General features: G+C 41.1%; 4 protein-coding genes across 5 annotated transcripts in view; 2 read left to right on the top strand and 2 right to left on the bottom strand.

The window, feature by feature from the left end:
* Positions 1–14: 14 nt before the first annotated feature.
* Positions 15–1,474, top strand: LOC110493826 (small ribosomal subunit protein bS1m). The gene has a single exon (XM_036949802.2). The coding sequence runs from the start codon at positions 171–173 to the stop codon at positions 747–749; it is 579 nt and encodes a 192-aa protein (XP_036805697.2). The 5' UTR covers positions 15–170; the 3' UTR covers positions 750–1,474.
* Positions 1,475–5,731: 4,257 nt separating this feature from the next.
* LOC110493822 (splicing regulator SDE2) lies at positions 5,732–13,136 on the bottom strand. Its single transcript, XM_021568324.3, has 7 exons — positions 12,869–13,136; positions 9,885–10,002; positions 9,590–9,701; positions 9,254–9,423; positions 7,551–7,656; positions 7,021–7,405; positions 5,732–6,745 (listed from the first exon to the last, which is right to left on the bottom strand). The coding sequence occupies exons 1-7, from the start codon at positions 12,968–12,970 to the stop codon at positions 6,533–6,535; spliced, it is 1,206 nt and encodes a 401-aa protein (XP_021423999.1). The 5' UTR covers positions 12,971–13,136; the 3' UTR covers positions 5,732–6,532.
* A 71-nt stretch (positions 13,137–13,207) lies between these two features.
* On the top strand, positions 13,208–13,942 carry LOC110493824 (small ribosomal subunit protein bS1m-like). The gene has a single exon (XM_021568327.3). It carries the CDS (start codon positions 13,239–13,241, stop codon positions 13,815–13,817), a length of 579 nt encoding a protein of 192 aa, XP_021424002.1. The 5' UTR covers positions 13,208–13,238; the 3' UTR covers positions 13,818–13,942.
* A 525-nt stretch (positions 13,943–14,467) lies between these two features.
* Positions 14,468–21,993, bottom strand: part of LOC110493821 (calpain-1 catalytic subunit) — a 30,092-nt gene continuing 22,566 nt past the window's right edge. The window contains exons 10-23 of one of the 2 annotated variants that reach the window (XM_021568322.3): positions 21,652–21,726; positions 21,276–21,436; positions 20,063–20,232; positions 19,832–19,843; positions 19,546–19,757; positions 18,451–18,490; positions 18,051–18,116; positions 17,876–17,933; positions 17,512–17,576; positions 17,207–17,275; positions 17,022–17,100; positions 16,284–16,397; positions 15,342–15,400; positions 14,468–15,247 (exon numbers count right to left, since the gene is read on the bottom strand). In XM_021568322.3, coding sequence (XP_021423997.2) covers positions 15,221–15,247; positions 15,342–15,400; positions 16,284–16,397; positions 17,022–17,100; positions 17,207–17,275; positions 17,512–17,576; positions 17,876–17,933; positions 18,051–18,116; positions 18,451–18,490; positions 19,546–19,757; positions 19,832–19,843; positions 20,063–20,232; positions 21,276–21,436; positions 21,652–21,726 — 1,207 coding nt within the window. In that variant the 3' untranslated portion in view covers positions 14,468–15,220. Of the gene's footprint in view, positions 15,248–15,341; positions 15,401–16,283; positions 16,398–17,021; positions 17,101–17,206; positions 17,276–17,511; positions 17,577–17,875; positions 17,934–18,050; positions 18,117–18,450; positions 18,491–19,545; positions 19,844–20,062; positions 20,233–21,275; positions 21,437–21,651; positions 21,727–21,993 lie in introns of both variants that reach the window. The other variant, XR_016487790.1, reaches the window with a different exon arrangement.

Here is a 21,993-nt window from a genome sequence, read left to right as displayed (position 1 = left end):
GTAACGTGACGATGTAGCGTTTTTTAAGGGTTTTGTTTTTTATACTAATTTTGCCACCACCAATGTAATGAGTTTGTTATTTTTATTGGATTATTGTGGTATTCCTTCCTTTTTTATTTAAATGTAACACAAATAAAACACCCACCGTCCTTTGCGACAGACACACCAAGATGGCAGCTTTGTGCAAGGTCGTGTCAGGTCTGAGGACTGGCACATGTGTGTTTCCAAAACGAGCAATTGATATTTGCAAGTCCTTATTCAGCACAGATAGCGGGGAGACATCGGAAGGAAAAGCGGTGGAAGAAACGCAAAAACCAGCAGCTGACAAGGTGAAAAGTGGCTTCGCTGCAGCATATGAACAACACACAGACCTTCAGCAGAGACAAAATCAGACGGGAACTACTGTCAGACTTGGGTCAACAAGAAATGAAAAATCATTTGCGTCATTGCTACGAAATTCTCCTCTCATGCAGATGGGACCAGCAAAGGACAAAATGGTAATCGGGAAGATCTTTCACATAATCAAAGACGATTTATACATTGACTTTGGTGCCAAGTTTCATTGTGTATGTAAACGACCGACAGTGGATGGAGAGAAGTACCAGAGGGGGAGCAGGGTACGTCTGCGTCTTGAGGACCTCGAGCTCACATCTCGCTTCCTAGGTGCGAACACCGACACAACACTACTAGAAGCAGATGCCTTTCTTCTTGGACTGATCGAGAGCAAGGACGCAAAGACCAAAGAGTAGAACAGCATTGACTCCTCCGACCAATAGACCTGCCCCTGCAGAGGACAGTTTCTCTTGTTGATGTCACTATTCCCACATTATTGGCATTTGTCACTGAGCGCTTGAACAATAAATGTATCCAAATGTAATGTTTGTTTCATCTTGAGAAATCTGCTACATCCATGTTAAATGGTCATTTAATTTTCCCATTTATTCTGGAAGAGTCATTAAATGCCTCATGCTTAGTAACAGTCATGTATAATCATAACCCAAAATAAGGTTGTAGCTTTCAAATGTTTAATCAAGATCTCATGGACTGTTAATCCTTGCATGTCAATGTTTGAATATGAAAGTGGTTACATTTCTCCAGTCCCATCCTACCTCTCAGCAAATCAAGTGTTGGGGTAGCGCTTGATCATGACTCTTAAATTTCATTATACTATAAGTCATTGGACAAAGGTGTCTTCTGTAGGGGAGAGTTAAAGATCCCAGACGCTCGGTCTGAACATTAACATTGCTTGCGGTACGGTTTTGGAAGCAAAATGACCTTATCTTTCATATCAATAATAATTAGTATCAAAATGTTACATTCATACACACCTTGTATGCATTGGGGATTATAACTATGCATTAACCATTGTTAGAGTTGCGTAAATTCGAATCTGGTATCAGGATAAATATGACAATGAGTCACCGATTGTATACTATGTATTTTTTATTAACTAAGCAATAAATGGCAAATGCAACTTTCGTATATATGGGCTCACTGTAATACCACGCAGGGAAGAACAGGGAACTGACAGGATGTATGTAAACAGTGTTCTTATACTGTGATGGACATAGTTCCAACCCGTCTGTTGGCCTATCACAGTAGAGGCTGGGCGTGGTTTAGACTTGCTCAGCCTATTGCAGGCGCTCAGGCGGGTCGCCGCCTCTTGGCGCTTCTTGGAATCCTCCCTCCGTCGATGTATAGATTCTTACTGTTCTGGTATCGCAGCCTAGTTATAACAGTTGCTCAGTTCCTGCTATTGTGTTGTTCAGTATTTTTCCATCTCAGTTAAACCTTGTGATGACCACCCCTCCCTATGCCTGCTTAACCACAACTTTGTAAGATACAGCAAGTCACACCATGTGCTCAATATTGTTACATTCAAACACAAGGACATAGCATCTGCTGGGCTGTTATCTACAGTTTTACAACATGCAGGTCACACCATCTTACTCAGTTCTTGTCACACACACAAACAGGCAAGTAGATGCAGTTGTTTAATCTCATGATGATGCTCAAGTGCACAAATGCAGATACTTCACACAGCCAACATCAGATAATATTTAATCATATATATATATGGTAATGGCTATAATGTAAAATACAGAATCCCACACCATGTTCTCAATCATCTTTAGAAAATGAATAACTCAAAAGTTATATAAGTCCGTTTTATTCAGTGACATTCTTCGCATAATTAAAATGTGCAGTTCAGCATACTTTTTGTGCAGTTACTTTTTACCTTGTCACATTTTGAGGAGTCCCTTTCCTATGTTTTGTGTTTTAGTTGAAAGTACCCTTACCAATTTTAGACTAAAATTGCCATATTGAGAAAAAGATTAGTTATATTTCTGTCTTTAACTGATGTGGTTTACTGTACTGAGGTATCCTAAAGACTAAGGTATCAGTACAATTTACAGTTCATTAGCAGCCTATAGCTCTACTTACTTTCTATAATCCAAGATCCTGTGAAAGGTAGTCAAAAATACATAATGTCACAGAGTATGATGTCATCATCTCTTATTGCAGACTAGCATCTGAATTTGATGGTTAAACAAAGAGAGGAAAACCTAAGAGGTTTGAAATGGAACTTTAAAAATACAGGCACAACGGTATGCCCTGAAAACTTTGCCATTGTATAATGCGTGCAGTGATTTATAGGCAGCGACTCCCTTAGTAGAGCATTTCATTTTCATCACGTGTAATTGACCAGGTTAAATGCAACTCCCAAGTTATTGAGCAGAGGCAGCAAGGTACAGTGCCTTGCGAAAGTATTCGGCCCCCTTGAACTTTGCGACCTTTTGCCACATTTCATGCTTCAAACATAAAGATATAAAACGTCATTTTGTGAAGAATCAACAACAAGTGGGACACAATCATGAAGTGGAACGACATTTATTGGATATTTCAAACTTTTTTAACAAATCAAAAACTGAAAAATTGGGCGTGCAAAATTATTCAGCCCCCTTAAGTTAATACTTTGTGGCGCCACCTTTTGCTGCGATTACAGCTGTAAGTCGCTTGGGGTATGTCTCTATCAGTTTTGCACATCGAGAGACTGACATTTTTTCCCATTCCTCCTTGCAAAACAGCTCGAGCTCAGTGAGGTTGGATGGAGAGCATTTGTGAACAGCAGTTTTCAGTTCTTTCCACAGATTCTCGATTGGATTCAGGTCTGGACTTTGACTTGGCCATTCTAACACCTGGATATGTTTATTTTTGAACCATTCCATTGTAGATTTTGCTTTATGTTTTGGATCATTGTCTTGTTGGAAGACAAATCTCTGTCCCAGTCTCAGGTCTTTTGCAGAATTCTTCCAGAATGGTCCTGTATTTGGCTGCACCACTGCAGGCTCCCCCCGTTTGTTCACAACGAACAAGACTGTTAACGAAACATCTCTTTGGAAGTATTTCCCTGCTTGCTGTTGTCAAATGAAAAATAACCATTGTTGAACAATTTTTTGTTATGGTGGGTAGCAGAAGTAATATAAATGACCCAGTTAAAGAACAGTGCATGGACAATTCACATGCATAGAAGCTTAAATAGAAGCTTAAAGGGATACATTGGGATTTTGGCAGAGGCCATTTATCTACTTCCCCAGAGTTGGATGAACTTGTGGATACAATTTTTATGTCTCTGTGTCCAGTATGAAGGAAGGTAGAGGTAGTTTCCAGAGCCAATACTAACTAGAGTTATCACAAAGACTAAGTCTATGGGTATTTGCTAGCATGCTCATTGTCTAAATCCAGAAATATTCCTTTAATGTGTGATAAGTAGAATATTCATAGAAATGATTAAGGTATGAAGATGTGATGAATGACTGTAAGCTTCACAGGGCACAACATCAATGTCTTGGTGCTGGAAGACAGAACTACCAGTACAGACAGAAGTCAATACATTTTCCTTGTCCTAGTTATGAAATGATCATGTGAATTCAATCACAAAATCACAGTCCAGAAACAATCACTGGCCTAGCCCTCATCCCCTTTTGCAGATGTAGAAGAATCAGATATGTATGCAAAATTGTGATAATGGCTCCACTAACCATTCCAATCAGGCATAGGGGAGCGTACATATATCCAAAACCTTCAGGGCTAAAATGTTCCATATCTGGAGCTCCGCCCCATAGTGGAGCTCTCTTTCTATTGGTTTACCGGTGCCTCAGTCAGTGCATCTCAGAACAGATTTTTTACCTTGTCAGCTCGGTTACTAGTCCAACGCTCTAACCACTAGGCTACCTGCCGGCAAAATGTTGGCGACCCCGTTTCTCACAGGAGGCGCCACTATTTCCTCCCCCTTTCGAGGGGGGCCCACCCTGACCTGTCCCACCACTTCAGTTTCGAGGGACATCGGCAGCTTTCGCCATAGAGGAATACAGGTCCTTCCTAATGTCTGTACCACAGCTTCTCGCTCTCCCACTCTCAGAGCATTACTCGAGAGTGGCAGTGAAGCTGCACCCTCTCCTCCGATTTAAATCGGACACTGGAGAATGGTTATGCCATCCAATTCCACCGAACTCCTCCCCCGTTTTCGGGCTTGGTGGAGACGGCGATGAAGACTCCAGAGAAAGTTGCCGCTCTTGTAAAAGAGATTACGGAATTTTTGGCGAAGGAGGCGGTTACAGTAGTTCCCCAACACCAAAGGAACAGCGGGCTATATTCGCCCTGTTTCCTAGTGCCAAAAAGGATGGGGGGAATGAGGCGACTTTTGGATTGATGCACTCTCAATGAGATCGTAGTCAAAAGGCCATTTCGAATGCTTACGTCAAAACGTCTGCTGGAATGTATCCACAACAAATACTTTTGTGTAAGTATAGACCTAAAGAACGCGTACTTTCATGTGCCGGTGCATCCACCTATTAGGAAGTTTCTGTGTTTCACCTGTCAAGGGGTGGCATAGGAATATGCAATGATGCCATTGGGGTACGTCCTGGCACCCCGCACCTTTTCCAAATGCGTGGAGGCGGCATTGGAACCGTTGCATCGTCAGGGGATAAGACTACTAGCCTACCTAGAAGACCTAATGGTTGTCGCCACGTCAGCAGAGCTGGCGATCACACACACGACACAGACAGTGATTCATCTCACACGTCTGAGGTTCGCTGTGAATTGGGAAAAGAGCGTGCCTTGGCCCAGTCATCGGATTGTCTACCTGGGGTTACACCTAGACACCGACTATGAAGGCTCGAATTTCAGATCCTCAGCTGGCTGCCTTGTTGCTAGCCCTACGAAAGTTTTATCCGAATGACATGGTGACAGCGCACACTTTTGGGTCTCATGTCGTCTGGCCACTCTGTGGTTCCGCTGGGACTTCTGTACATGCGCAGAACACAGCGATGGTTTGCCTAACTACGACTGGACTAAGTGAGGCATTGTCGTCGGTTGTTGGTAGTTCCCCTCTTGCGCAGCGCGAACCTGCACTATTGGAGACGCAAGGGGTTCCAATAGGCAGTGTCCTCCTACATTCCAGTGTTTACAGGCACTTGTCTGACTGGATGGGGAGGGACATGCCAGGCTCAGGCGGTCGAAGGTGTGTGGCCTCCCTCGGGACGCCCCATCAACCTCCTAGAGTTGGAGACAGATCTACTGGTTCAGACCAGCCGGGCTGTCAATCATATTGATAGCCCCGGATTGCCCAGCGGCTCTGAGGTACACAGAGATGACGCAAATGTTGATTGCGCCATCATGGTTATAATTTTGTTTATGGTTTAAAAAAATAAGTCACATTCACGTATTTGAGATTAAAACAATACAGTAAGTCCTTTTATTCAACCATATATCCACATAAGGAACATAGGTACATATAAGACCACAGAACAACAAGATAGCCATTTCCAGAGTTATGAACCTAATTTTTAAGCCAAAGATAATTTCTCTGTCCTAAAAAGATGTTGGTTGTGAGAACAACCACTCACTAACCAGGTTGCCATCCAACCTTTTTATGTGAACGTTGGATTTAAAAAAGTCACAACAGGCCTTTTGGAAACAGCAAATTGTGTTAACAACTTTCCAAATGTCAACAAAACACAAAAGGCAAGACAAGGTGGGAACACTGTTTCTGGAAAATTAATTACACAAGAACTGGCAGTGGAAACACCTTCATACTCAAATGTTAATATAATAACCATCATATCAAAATAAACTTGGAGTCACGTGATGGTAACATCTCGTTGGAAAATGCACACATCGTTTTAGAAAATTTGCATGAAAATCTGTCACCAATTGGATAAAAACCTAGCTACTGTGATAAAGAGAAACTTAATTTAATTTGACATTTCATCCAACATAAGGGACAGTACACTGACTTAAGAATTTCAAAAAGTAAAATCTACTCTAGAAAAAATGTCAGAAATGCATTGAGAACAGGAGAATTCTGGGATATATCCAATAGCTGGGACAATCTTTAATTGTGTCCACTATATGGGGCAAACAAAAATAATCACACTTTGAATCTGGGGCACATGGCATAGTTATATCAGGAGTCCATTTAGCATAAGACTCATTATTATACGGTGCTGTAATAGGCACTAGGCAGTCATTGCTTCTTGCTGGGTTTGGCCAATAGGGCAGGATCGATGTCCTCTGCAGAAAGCCCTACGGTGGAGAAAAGGCGAGCAGCGCGCTCGGACAGGGTTCCCCCACACTTCATCCCCCGTGCAATCAGTTCTGCCTTTAGCCTGTCCAACCCCAAAGTCTCCAACTCCTTGTCTGAGTGCACTGCCTGGAGGTCTAAGGGCCCATCTTCACACTGCATACCAGGGGAGAAACACACATGAGTTCATCTTTAAAAGTAACTGTTCATTACACTGTTCTATTTTGCATGACTGCAGTTGGTCTTTAAACATCTTTGGTCATCCCAACATCTCATTTGCATTATGCTCACAAGGAAAGCTGCTTAATTTCTGGGATGACCCAGAACAATGAAGGAGCATGTATGGGTGGATAATGAAAATGGAAAACATGAAATAATGAAGTAACAAGGCCCAAGAGGACCAATCTTGAGTGGAACATTAAGAAACTCACAGCGGCTTGGTTGACGTTACTCTGAGCTGCGCTTAGATTGTCGGTCTTTGGGAATGTTTCTTCTGTGGGGACCACCTCCTTCTGCTCCCCACTACCACCGGTAGCAAAAGCTGCTGCCTCTGCTTGAGATTGTGTCTGCACCTCGGCTGGGCTCTCTGGAGAGCTGGGTCCTGAGATGGAGCTGCTGCTTGCCCTAGGAGCTTCCGGAGTTGCCGTTTGTTCAGCTCTGCTCTGAGAGGCTGATGTGTGAGCTGACGTTGCTCCCGTTACGGGACAATCGGGCACCCCTGAACCTGAAGAAGATGTGGAGGGAGAGTTCCCGCTGTCGCTTGCATCATTGTCATCCTCAGAGCTGTCGAGGTCATCCAGGCCACCAACACCCGTCCTGTAATATCGAAAACATTTCACTATCAGTTCTGTCCCCATTACATTTTTTTGGCATGTTTGAATTTTTTAAGAGGCTTTAAAGATTATTATGATTTATTTTATTTACAAAAAAATGTTAAACCAAGGTGACAAAGCTCATTCACCAAAAGCATTTCTTCTTGCTTTTCCCTTGGCCTTTGTTTGGAGGTGACTTTTTGCGTTTCGGTGCCTCGTCTACTTTCACTAGTCCGCTGGAAGAGGCTTGCATTCCTAAAAAACAGACTGTTAGACTCACCCTTGAATTAGTTCTATGGAACAAACAGCTCTTTACAGTGTAATCATTTTCCACAGCACAGATCATTAAGAAACGTATATACAGCACCAGTCAAAAGTTTGAATACACCTACTCATTCAAGGGTTTTCATTTATTTTGACTATTTTCTACATGGTAGAATAATAGTGAAGACAACAACACTATGAAATAACATATGGAATCATGTAGTAAGCAACAACAAAAAAGTGTTAAAAAAAATATATATTTTGATTTGTCTATTTGAGATTCTTCTCAATCGCTGCAGAAGGCTGTGGTAGCCATGCTGGTTAAGCGTGCTTTGAATTCTAAATAAATCACTGACAGTGTCACCAGCAAAGCACCCCCAAGCCATAACACCTCCTGCTCCATGCTTTACAGTGGGAAATACACATACAGAGATCACCCGTTCACCGACACTGCGTCTCACAAAGACACGGCCGTTGGAACCAAAAATCTCCAATTTGGACTCATCAGACCGGTCTAATGTCCATTGCTTGCGTTTCTTGGCCCAAGCAAGTCTCTTCTTATTATTGGTGTCCTTTAGTGTTGGTTTCTTTGCAGCAATTCGACCATGAAGTCCTATTTCAGTCTCCTCTGAACAGTTGACATTGAGATGGGTCTGTTACTCGAATTCTGTGAAGCATTTATTTGGCCTGGAATTTCTGAGGCTGGTAACACTAATGAACTTGTCCTCTGCAGCAGAGGCAACTCTAGGTCTTCCAATCCTGCGGTCCTCATGAAAGCCAGTTTCATGATAGCGCTTGATGGTCTTTGTGACTGCATTTGAAGAAACCTTCTAAGTTCTTGAAATGTTCCATAATGACTGACCTTCATGTCTTAGAGGTGACTGAGGGCCTGTCATTTCTCTTTGCTTATTTGAGCTGTTGAGATGCAGCACCTTAGACAGCTGCGCCACTCAGGAGCCATAATATGGACTTGGTCTTTTACCAAATAGGTCTAGGCGCTGCATCTCAGTGCTAGAGGCGTCACTACATACACTCTGGTTCGACTCTGTAAAGCCCCCTCTACCTTGTCACAACACAACTGATTGGCTCAAATGCATTAAGGAAAGAAATTCTACAAATTAACGTTTAACAAGGCACACCTTAATTGAAATGCATTCCAGGTGACTGCCTCATGAAGTTGGTTGTCAGAATGCCAAGAGCGTGCAAAGCTGTCAAGGCAAAGGGTGGCTACTTTGAAGAATCTAACATCTAAAACATATTTTGATTTGTTTAACAGTTTTTCGATTACTACATGATCACATATGTTAGTTCATAACTTTGATGTCTTCACTATTATTACAATGTAGAAAATAGTAAAAAATAAAGAAAAATCCTTGAATGAGTAGGTGTTCAAAAACTTGTGCCCGGTAGTGTATATATAAATATATCTCCATAAAAATTACACCAGGGGCTCTGCACTGTTTGGCCCTGTGCAGCTTCCGTGTGTCTCAGAGGGGTTGGGTGAAAAACAAACATTACCATTCTTACCAATGGACAATAAACATACTATTCTACCATTTCATTCTAAATAACCATTTGAAATTTGTGCCTTTTAAAACGGAGTCCTCCAGGCGTTCTGAGAGATCGTGGCACTGCTTCTCGTACTCCGGGTCTGTAAAGTGATGCTTGGGCTCGGCCAGCTTCCGCTGCAGTCTCTCCAGACGCCTTTGCTCTTTCTCTGCCTCGCGGTCTGCTTGCTTCTTAAGCCACTCTGCCATCCTGAAGACACACACACAATATGACTACATTTTCATTACCTATTTATTCATCCCATTGTACTAAAAGTGACGATCAAATCCAACAGGTGAGCTTCATCAAAAACCCCTATTTAGAAAAATTATTCAAATACCAGATTAAAATGTGAGTCTGTGGGTGACCATCTTACTCTTTCTCATGGTTGACATCTCTTAGTCTCCTTCCGCTTAGGTCTCTGCAGGCTTCGCGGTTTGTGGTCTTCTCAATTTGTGCCCCAAGAGCCCTAAGCATAGACCCAAAGCCTGCAAGTTACAAATAATGGAACAGTTAGTTCTTCATTTACTCACTTATTCAGAATAATGTAAGCAACATTTCACACCTGTCCACTAACTTTAGGCTTAACAGCTAGCTAAATAGAAGTTATAGTAATGAACCTGTTACTGTAAGTCTAAGGGACAAGCAGACTTTAAAAACTACTTAGTTACCTCCTTTCCCTCCACAGAGACGAGGCTCCAGTCGATACACCGCTCCAGCCTGCAATTTCTCATCCAGCTCTGATAGTCGTCCATTATTCTTGACATAGAGATCCGATGATGGGATTCCCTGAAAAGTATAGAAGAAACATTAGGCAAGTAGCTAGCTAGTAGGGACGTAATGATTGAAAAAACATTTGAACCGGAGACCGATGTGAAAGATATGAGTGCGGTTGGTCTTCAGGACTCCAAACCGATCCAAATGTAGAATAGGCCAGGAAATCGATTCAAACGTTACGAATCCCAAGTTCCATTTTTTGTTGTTGCTCAAGTGACTTTCTACCTTCGGAAAATAACTCATCTTTGGTAACAACTGCCTTCTCTCCTTCAGTGTAGAGCTAAGCATTTAATTGTGTTGACAGTCATTGAGCTACAACCCAGGCAATATCAGTAGCCGAGTCAAATCGCACGCTGTATGCAGCTTTGCGCGCTGACCAACTGGTAGGCTTATTCCTGATTTGGCACATCTATGCGTCACCTTTAGCATTCAAATGTTTGTAAAATGGCTTGCGCAATAATAGGCTTTATTAGATGAGTACATAATTTGCTAGGTTATTTTATCAAATGTGCTGTTACCAGAATAAGCTACCGCAGGAGACAACTCATCAGGATACACACATGATGGAGATTACATTCGATTTTACTTTGATTGTTCAGGTTCACCATCAGCAATGGTGTCACTTGAAAACAGTGCACACACACACACAAAAAGTGGTGCAGCGCCCTAAGGCACTGTATGTCAGTGCAAGAGGCTTCACTACAGTCCCTGGTTCAAATCCAGGCTGTATCACATCCAGTCGTGATTGGGAGTCGCATAAGGTGGCCCACAATTGGCCCAGCGTTGTCCGGGGTAGGCCATAATTGTAAATATGAATTTGTTCTCCACTCACTTGCCTAGTTTTAAAAAAAAAGTGACCTTTAAGTATTCAGACCCCTTGACTTTTCCACATTTTTTTATGTTACTGCCTTATTCTGGATTTTAACTGGATTTTTAGAAATGTTTCCTAATTTATTAAAAATAAACACTAAAATATCACATTTACATAAGTTTCAGACCCTTTACTTTACTTTGTTGAACCACCTTTGGCAGCAATTAAGACTCAAGTCTTCTTGGATATGACTTATTTAGTTACCAGCACTTCATGGTTGAAGCAGGAGAAGAGAAGCTCAATCAGGTGTATCAACACTTCCAAACGGTCTAAAACATTTGATGAGACGGGGGTGAAATCCAAATTCATGCCATTTATTCATTGACTATGTCGTCAATATTTTTTAAAGATATATATATATATATTGACCCATTACTATCTCTAACACTTTACATCTGATGATGATTTCAGATGAAAAGTTAGGTGTGCACTTTCGAAAGCGGTGTGCAACATTCTAAATTGTCAGAAAATACGAAAATGGTGGTGGAAGGTGTTAAGACAGGACACATATTTTTCCTGTTTTATTTCCGGTGGCTCGCCATTATAGAAAGCAAAGGAGGAAAATTATGCCTTTGCAACCCGAACAGAAGATGCTTTATGTACGAGCCGGTCCACGGGGTACGCAAGTGTAGTACCAGGAACGCACATCAATCCTAGATGATTGTGCAGATCTAGCGCCCACTATCGGCTGCCTAGGCTATATAAAACGTAATCTTATTAACAATTGTGATTACCTTGGTCAAAGATTATGGATATACTGACAAGATACATGTCTCTCCGCCCAAATAATGGGTCGTGGTCCGCAAAGAGGCACAGCGGGCTGTCTAGCTCCAGCCTATCCTTCATCTGGATTGGTGGATAAATCTCATTACTGTACTCCTTTTTTATATATTAAAATGAGGGTTGTTGATGTCAACCGCCTGTATTCAATGGAGAGAGATGCTATGCTACTAGCTTCATTACATGAATATGCATAGCCATTTAAAGATAAAACACTGTCGGAGTTCTCAAATTTGACGGGATGCCACGTGTCCTACTTATATCAGTACACTCTTAATTTGTGCATTACAAAACTTCTATCAAATAACATCACGTACCAAATAAGCCATAAAAAATGTTGACCAAATTCGACACGCTCATTGACCTCCATACAAAAACTCCTTTCTTGTAGGGCAAACCCCCAAAAAAAACACCTGCTGGAGGGAGACAGACTTTCCGTCAAGTTGGGCCTCTCTGCCTTTGTAAGGGAGGAGACTTCAGTTACTTTCTTTGGCCAAATCACTCCCCTCTGTCTAGCTCCCGCCTATCCTTCATCTGGATTGGTGGATAAATCTCATTACGGTACTCCTTTTTTATATATTAAAATGAGGGTTGTTGAACCAGTACTTGCACCACCCCCCCCCCCATGTCTAATGTGTATTCATGTAATATTTGTGTGACAAAAAAATTACAACAATATCTATGGGCAAAAAAAAAACAAAAAAAAACAGCACTACTGACAAGTTATAAATGGTTACCTAAAAAGGTGTGCAATGACAAACATGACAGGAGGACCTGATGGTGCACTACTCAATTTCGAAATTGCACATTCTACTATTACAACTTTCAAGAGTACGTTTAACGCCGGACGGAGTTCTTTATAAACCCACCAAAAAGTTTGGGAACCATGTGCTAAATGACTAAAATGTTGAAAAATTTTACGTTATTGAATCGGAGCCCATCGAACGTTAAATGCCTATCAAATCGTCTTGAAAGGAAAATACGCACATCCCTACTAGTTTTAGGAATGCCAGTACTAGCTAGCTAGTTCTAAAGAAAAGTACAGCGCAGAAAAAATTACGTATGTTCAAATCCTGGTTGGCAAAGTGTGTTAAACTAGATCGCTAGCTAGCTAGCTTCCGCTAATACCGCGTTAGTTATCTAGCTACCAGTAGCTAGCTTGTTGGATGTAGAACCTATGAAGTAATATTTCAGTTGAATTGATAACACGACCATTTTGATACTAACCTTTTCTTTCGTAAAAATATCAACTAGATCACGAACAGATGCTCCAGTAGGAAAAGAAGCTTTGCAAAAATGAAGAAGTGGACCAGAAAGAAACAACTCCATGATGTTGCCAAAGAGAGAACAGAAATGTAAGGATACTTTGACGAGCTAATACCGGATATTTACGCTGACGTCAAAATGTTTTATGCCACGTGACGATGTAGCGTTTTTTAAGGGCTTTGTTTTTTTAAACTAATTTTGCCACCACAAATGTAATGAGTTCGTTATTGTTATACACAGTGCGAATTGGATTATTGTGGTATTCCTTCCTTTTTCATTTAAATGTAACACAAATAAAACACCCACCGTCCTTTGCGGCAGACACACCAACATGGCAGCTTTGTGCAAGGTCGTGGCAGGTCTGAGGACTGGCGCATGTGTGTTTCCAAAACGCGCAATTGATATTTGCAAGTCCTTATACAGCACAGATAGCGAGGAGACCTCGGAAGGAAAAGCGGTGGAAGAAACGCAAAAACCAGCAGCCGACAAGGTGAAAAGTGGCTTCGCTGCAGCATATGAACAACACACAGACCTTCAGCAGAGACAAAATCAGACGGGAACTACTGTCAGACTTGGGTCAACAAGAAATGAAAAATCATTTGCGTCATTGCTACGAAATTCTCCTCTCATGCAGATGGGACCAGCAAAGGACAAAATGGTAATCGGGAAGATCTTTCACATAATCAAAGACGATTTATACATTGACTTTGGTGCCAAGTTCCATTGTGTATGTAAACGACCGACAGTGGATGGCGAGAAGTACCAGAGGGGGAGCAGGGTACGTCTGCGTCTTGAGGACCTCGAGCTCACATCTCGCTTCCTAGGTGCGAACACCGACACAACACTACTAGAAGCAGATGCCTTTCTTCTTGGACTGATCGAGAGCAAGGACGCAAAGACCAAAGAGTAGAACAGCATTGACTCCTCCGACCAATAGACCTGCCCCTGCAGAGGACAGTTTTTCTTGTTGATGTCACTATTCCCACATTGTCATTTGTAACTGAGAGCTTGAACAATAAATGTATCCAAATGTAATGTTTGTTTCATCTTGAGAAATCTGCTACATCCATGTTAAATGGTCATTTAATTTTCCCATTTATTCTGGAAGAGTCATTAAATGCCTCATGCTTAGTAACAGTCATGTATAATCATAACCCAAAATAAGGTTGTAGCTTTCAAATGTTTAATCAAAGATCTCATGGACTGTTAATCCTTACATGTCAATGTTTGAATATGAAAGTGGTTACATTTCTCCAGTCCCATCCTACCTCTCAACAAACCAAGTGTTGGGGGTAGCGCTTGATCATGACTCTTAAATTTCATTACATTATCATTGGACGAAGGTGTCTTCTGTAGGGGAGAGTTCTTTAAAGATCCCACACGCTCGGTCTGAACATTAACATGCATCTCTTGCAGTACAGTTTTGGAAGCAAAAGGACCTTATTTATCGTTAATATGAAAGGTAAATAAAAGGTTATTCATACCTTGTTTGCATTAGGGATTATAACTATGCATTAACCATGTTCTTAATCATCTTTAGAAAATGAATAACTCAAAAGGTACATGATCAGTCAGTTTTTATTCAGTGACATTCGTAGAATTAAAATGTGCAGTTCAGCATATGCATCGAAGTTACTTTTTACCTTGTCACATTGAGGAATCCCTTTCCTACATTTAGTGTTTTAATTGAAAGTACCCTCACCAATTTTTAGACTAAAATTGCCATCTTGAGAAAAAGATTAGTTATATTTCTGTCTTTAACTGATGTAGTTTACTGTACTGAGGTATCCTAAAGACGAAGGCATCAGTACAATTTGCAGTTTATTAACAGCCTAAAGCAATACATACTTTCTAGAATCCAAGATCCTGTGAAAGGTAGCAAAAAATACATAATGTCAGAGTACGATGTCATCATCTCTTATGACAGACTAACATCTGAATTTGATGGTTAAACAAAAGAGAGGAAAACCTAAGAGGTTTGAAATGGAACTTTAAAAATACATGTATTTTTTGCATAGCGGTATGCCCTGAAAACTTTGCCATTGTATAATGCGTGCAGTGATTTATATGCAGCGACTCCCTTAGTAGAGCATTTCATTTTCATCACGTGTAATTGACCAGGTTAAATGCAATTGCCAAGTTATTGAGCAGAGGCAGCAAAGTATTTGTGGTGGTTATTAAAATGCAGGGAGTAGCATTTTCTTTGGGATTGTTTGAGATGATGCAAGCCTTAGTTGGGTGCACTGAGATGCTTTGGAGACTCTTTGAGGCTATGGTTGTCCTCTTCTACAGGATACTAGATCACCATACACTTCAACCACACATGGTCATATACAGCCACTGTGAGAGACAAAGACAGAGTGGATAAGGTTACGTTATCCGTAGTGAATCAGTGATTAAAAGACACAAAGCATTGAAATTCAAATGGTCTCACCTCTGTGACATTCATTTCAGCAGTTCCAGCGCCTTCTCTATCCAACGTCTGGAAGGCCTCTGTGAAAATAAGGGGAAATATATATATTTTTAATTGTGCTTTAACACTACCTGTAATTAAGGCCATTAACTTTTCTTGACCATCTGACCAATGACATCTTTAACCTGTAATTCGATGCACCCCCCCCCCCCCCCCCCCCCGGGAAATGTGAAAGTATTTCCCTGCTTGCTTTTTTCAAAAGAAACACCATTGCTGAACCATTTTTTTGTTATGTTGGAAAGCAGAAGTAATATAAATGCCCCAGTTAATAGAAGACTGCATGGACCATTCACATGCATAGAAGCTTAAAGGGATACTTCGGGATTTTGGCAATGAGGCCATTTCTCTACTTCGCCAGAGTTGGATGAACTTGTGGATACCATTTTTATGTCTCTGTGTCCAGTATGAAGGCAGGTAGAGGTAGTTTTGTTAGCCAATACTAACTAGCGTTATCACAAAGACTAAGTCTATGGGTACTTGCTAGCATTCTCATTGTCAAAATCCTGAAGTATCCCTTTAATGTGTGATAAGTAGAATATTAATGGAAATGATTAAGGTATGAAGATGTGATGAATGAGTGTAAGCTTCAGAGGCCATTACATCAATGTCTTGGTGCTGGAGGACAGAACTAGCAGTACAGACAGAAGTCAAGAATTTCCCCTGGTCCTAGTTATGAAATTATCATGTGAATTCAATCACAAAATCACAGTCCAGAAACAATCACTGGCCTAGCCCTCACCCCCTTTGCAGATGTAGAAGAATCAGATATGTATGCAAAATTGTGAAAATGGCTCCACTAACCATTCCAATCAGGCATAGAGGAGCGTACATATACCTAATACTTTCAGGACTAAATGTTGTTTTTGGACCAGGTTGTGTAGTCAAAGACAAAAAAATACATACTGAACATGGCTTCTAGCTTGACCAGACAGCAGACAAAGTTATCAAAGTCGATGACCTCGTTTTCAGCGTATCTGGCCACAAGCACCTGGTTCAGCCTGTTGTTCAGTTTGAATCCTGTGAAGATCATAAAGCATGAAAAACAACGTTTTTTTCCGATATCACATACGGTTGTCTAAGCCTGGTCCCAGATCTGGTTGTGTTATCATGTCAAGTCATAGTAATGCTATGGCAATAAGTGACAAGGAGTTGACATGATAGCACAAACAGATCTGGGACCAGGCTACAGTAGTCTGACTGTATAGATGAAAGCAGTGTTATCCATTGATATCGACCAGTGGAGGCTGCTGAGGGGAGGACGGCTCATAATAATGGCTGGAACAGAGCGAATGGGATGGCATCAACTTATTCAGCTCCAGTCATGACCACGAGCCTGTCCTTCCCAATTAAGGTGCCACCAACCTCCTGTGATAAACAGTACTGAATTACCTATAATGTCATTGACGTAATTGACAGTATCAACTCTGCAATTCATAATGTGTTGTTGTGCATAAGTTATCGTTATCAGCTGTTTAATTGAAGCCCTTGGGTTGTGTTCAGTAGGTACACTGTAGCAAAACCTACATGTTATTTTCAAGTTCAGGTAGCTAGTACATCTCTGTTTTACTCTATTCAATAATACTTTTGCCTGTTTCATGTCTACTGAACACCAATCCAGTAGTGCGAAGATAGAGTAATCACCAGCAGACTCCAAGGCCAGACGCATCTCATAGGAGCTCATACATCCAGACTTGTCCAGATCAAACTGGCGGAAGATTCCCTGGGAAAAGAAGAGATTAGAGCCTTGCATTCTTGCATGCCATTGTCAATTTTGCTATTACAGAAGTGAAATATTGTCATACAATTATCAGCATATTTCAACTCACCAGCCACTTCCTGATCTTATTCCACAGAATCTGAAACTCAACTATACCAAGGCGAGCGCTGCCATCTTTCTGCGTGACAGGTGAGTCAAGGTGTCATGATAGCAATTGGAAATGGAGTGTAACATTTGTCTGTTAGTGTCACATATCAAAAAAGTAATGATACTTTTTTTGTGATCACACAATTGGTTATGTATGTATTGTATTTTTCATTAATACTGCCATAATATATCCTTTCCCAAATAAAGTTGAGTATGTATTGAAATGAAGGGTAGGGAGTGTTGAAGTGATTAGCTGAGGAAGGATACGTCTAATAGGCTGACCATGCCTCTACAGGACTCCATGCTGAACCCATCAGTCTTCAGGTCCCTGTCTGGGAATCAAATCCAATTTAAAATCACAACACACTTTACATTAAAGCAATAAATGGAAAAAAAAAGTTCAATAATTAAAGAGGATAAATAAAATAAAATCACAGAAGATGTGTAAAATAATCACTTATTAAAGGCCCGGCTAAAAAGGTGTGGTTTTAAAAGTGATTTAAAACCTCAAAGGTGTATGCCCCTTTTACCTGAATATAGGATAACAGACCACATTTCAGAAATTGCATTGAATGGACAATGAGTCACTAAACCCCCTGGACCTGAAGAGCATTGAATGAACAGTACTTACGTTTGGTCACCACCCTATTGAGAATGGTCCTGAGCTCACGGACAGAGATCTCCATGTCCTAAAATATAAAGCAGATAATGGTTTTGTACTCAAAATGTCTCCATGTTCTTAAACATAAAACACATTATCTTTGCACTCAAATGCGTTTCGGAGCAAAACCAAACTTGAAACTCACCTCCCCAGATAACTGAGCGAACATGGCCCTGAATGAGTCCTCAATGTCACTCTCTGAGATGTCCTCCTGTGAAGATAAAGACTCAGTTGTCCATCCATGTTGATACATGGTCAACAAGTGAAATAACAGTGCCTTGTGAAAGTATTTAATTCCTTGCAAAGTTCTGACATGTTGCAGTAACTTAAAAAAAAAATATATATATATATTATATACACACACACACACACACACACACAACCTACTCCACACTTTCAAACTTAAAGAAAAATAAGTGTATTTTTCCCGTAATAAAAAATGGAATGTCTCAATTGCATAAGTATTCGCACCCCTGAGTCAAGTTCTTGGTTAAGCACTTATTGCAAGGGAGTTGACACTTGAACATCTAAGCTTGACTCTTTACCTCATCTTCAAAGTTTGCCACCACATCATCATCCAGTTCTCTGAAATGACATAGCAACTATTTAAAAATAAATTCCATAAATGTTTACATGCAATGTTTAGATTATACCAAAGCTGCTTTTTTTACATTCAGTAATAGCCATACAATACAATAGCCACAGACTCTTATTCCAATTCTTTACCAAATTGTGCCAATGTCTAGAAGCTACAGTGGTATACAGATGTCAAATCTTAACTTGATCACTCTTTTGTCACTGAGAATTTTCCTACTGCATCAGGAAATTCAAATGTGATTCCCTGAAAAGTTGTATTTTTCTCTCCAGTCAAACGCTAGGCCCAGGTCCATTACTCCAACATTCAAATGTACAAAAATGTATCTGAAATGCAGCCATACTCATCAACAACTGTCATTTTATATAGCTTAATAACACAGATATATATTGTGGGTGGTTGGTTGGATGGAGTCTTATTGGAAATGTGGGGTTGGGGATCAAGGCTCACTTATTTTTCATTATTTTCATTTACATACTAAATGTATAGTTTTTTAAAACTCTGTGATCAACAGGATCAATACTTTGTATATATGTACTTTTTTATAAATGTTTTTTTATTTTTTCGAGTGGCAGCCCACAGGTGAATACAAACTAAATATGAAACGATATTACTCCCCCCATGGTCATAAAAATCATAGGTTTTCATGAGCCATTGCGTAGGCTACCTTTTTAGATCTACAGTATATATTATCAAAAAAAAGGACATCTTAAAACCAGTTGAACTGGTACCCAGTTCAGGCCAGTAGGCCTAAAATGTAGGTACGATACTGCATTGTATACAAACGCAGCTTCCAGCTGCCACCTGGCTGCGATTCTAAATATTTCCTCAAACATTCAAATCCTCCTAGTGCAGGATTATTTTCTCCTGCGACAAAATGGGTCAATTTAAGACCCATCATCTGTACATAATTACCAACAACTCATTAAGGTGTAATGAGAAAACCAGACGAGAAATTATTTAGGATTGACAATTTTGCTGCTAACAGAACTGTATTTCTCCATTTAAGTTGCACATCCCTGAAGTACCTCTATACTGTACTCACTGTGTCTCCGACTGCTTCTCAGTGAAGACTCTGAGGACAAAGTCAGCCTCTTTCCCAGGTTCGAAGGTGGAGGGTACCACCAGGTACTCCCCGGGTGGCAGGCGCAGCCGTGCGCTCACCTCCCTCAGGTTGATAAAGGTCTCAGAACGTGCACATGATGAGTGCTTCAAGAAGAAGTCTTTCTTCAAATGAACACTTTGACAACCCTTAAACTGAGAGAAGGACAGGGGGTAGATAGGGCTAGTTTGTGTGTGTGTTTATGTGGGTAACTGAAACTGTTACATACCTCTTCTGGAATCTGTAATGATAGAAAGGACAAGGTCAGTTTTAGGGACATTTTGTTTTGGTCTACTGTTGATTCTTTGGTCACTGGGTATCACATCAAATAAACAGACATTATACACAGAATCTACCTCTACTTGGCTAAATGTATCTTTAGTTTATTCTACCTTTCATCAACTTTTATTGCAGCTTAATTTTCTCCTCTGCTACTGGCATGTCACCTTTGACCCCTCACCTCGTAGATGGCAAAGCCAATGGTGTGCATGTCCTGCCCCTGGCGTCGGTAGCGGCGCCTATCCTTCTGCATGAGAGCCACCAAGAAGCTGCAGGCCTCCTCTTCATCCTCAGGGTCGTCGTCCTCCTCCAGCAGGGTAATCTTATACTGAGGGTTGATCCAAAAGGTGTCTAACAAGGACAGAAGGCAGAGGTCATGATAATGCCTCCTTTTGAACATAGCAAGTAAAAACGGCTGCAGTCAATTCTAACTAAACTCAGGGCTCTATTTTATCAAACCAAACGCAAATCTTAGCACACTCGCGCAGTGCTGTGGGTGTGTCAGAAATACTTTTGTTGTTTTGACAGCGGGAATTATGGGCACAACAGCTGGTGGTAGTGTAGAGGCACGCTTTTCATTAATTTGTTGTAGGTGTAACGAGGGCTTGACCACTTACTGGCCAATGAAAACCTGCTCTGAAGCTTTTAATGTGGTTGTGCATTTACGGGGTTTGATGTTCCGTTGTCATGAACTCCAATTCATTAGGAAGGCATGGCTGTGCGTCCTATCCATTGAAGACTGTTTATTAAACGTCATAGGCCTACATGTACCCAGTACCCAGTTATTCACAAAAGGTAATTGCCTTCAACATGGGAAAACTAGCCTACACATTGCATTCGCATTTCCATAGCCTAAATTGCAATGCAGGTCCGAGCCATGGACATTGCCTGCAAAAGGTTTTAAGATTAGCCAACCTTCGCTGTTGATATGGTCTGTATAGTGACTTTGCCACGTGAAGAAAACAAACAAACAGGCAAATATCTTAGATCACGTCTCTCCGACTGCAGTACTTGTTCAATTCTCTCCTTTATCTGATTCTGTATGATCCTACAGCACCCCCTAATGTCATAACTAGGTATTTGAAAGCATTACACCAAAATATCAGTATATTCCTTATAAAATATGTTATGGTATGTTCTCACTAGGATATTTGTATTCAGCAACATATGCAATCCATGAACAATGTATGCAACTCATGTGATAAACAAAAGACATGCAGTCAGTGACTGATGAAGTTGAAGTGTATCCCTGAATCCGAAATCAACTCCTAGCCCCTACCACCTAGGTGGAATTGTTACCATATCATATTGCTTACAACTATCCAATCCTCTCAGGACTACACAAGGGCCTACAAGGTAGTGGGTGTAGTGTGGTGGTCATGGTGCTCTCTCACTTGGGTGGTTCCGGCAACCTCCAGCCGTGCTGCCCTTCCTCCAGCCTCCGTCAAACTTGATGGTGTTCCAGAAACTCTGGCTGTCATCACTCAGAGCATCTGCTGTCAGGTTACAGATCTCCAGCCGGGAAAACTGGCGCAGGAACTCCTGGAAGGGCATCCTGGATATTCAGAGAGCAGGGAAAAAGGAGACAGATGGAATCTGTTTGATACAATTGGAATATTTCCATCTGGTTTGGGTCAGGTGTGGGTTGGGTTAGATTATTATCAGGTGCCGGTATGGTATACAGGGTCCAGCCTCGACAAACAGGACACCATAGAAAACAGAGTTGTGGGTGGAAAACACACAAGGTAATATCTCAGAATGTGAACTCACCAGAACTCCCCATCCTCCATGTGACAATTCATGTCCTCCCTCTCTGTTGGATCAATCGCATTCCACTCAGACGAACTAATAGCAATATCCGAGAGAGAGAGACACGGAGAGAGAGAGAAAAAGAGAGACAGTGATGAGCATTGTTTAACTACAAGGCAAGCAGGTACGAGCTCCGCAAATCCATTAGGGACGCAAAAAGTCAAAGACTCAAACTTGAATTGATGTTCAACAACTCAGACTCACGACGCATGTGGCAAGGACTACAGACTATCACAGGCAAATCTAGCTGTGTGTGTGGTGCCCACCGAAGCCCACCTCCCAGACGAGCTTAACACATTCTAT

The sequence above is a fragment of the Oncorhynchus mykiss genome, chromosome 17 (assembly GCF_057628025.1).
Source record: "Oncorhynchus mykiss isolate SJ-2025 chromosome 17, ASM5762802v1, whole genome shotgun sequence".
Taxonomy (NCBI): domain Eukaryota; kingdom Metazoa; phylum Chordata; class Actinopteri; order Salmoniformes; family Salmonidae; genus Oncorhynchus; species Oncorhynchus mykiss.
Note: the sequence above shows the minus strand (reverse complement) of the source record. Positions and strands in the feature narration are given on the sequence as shown.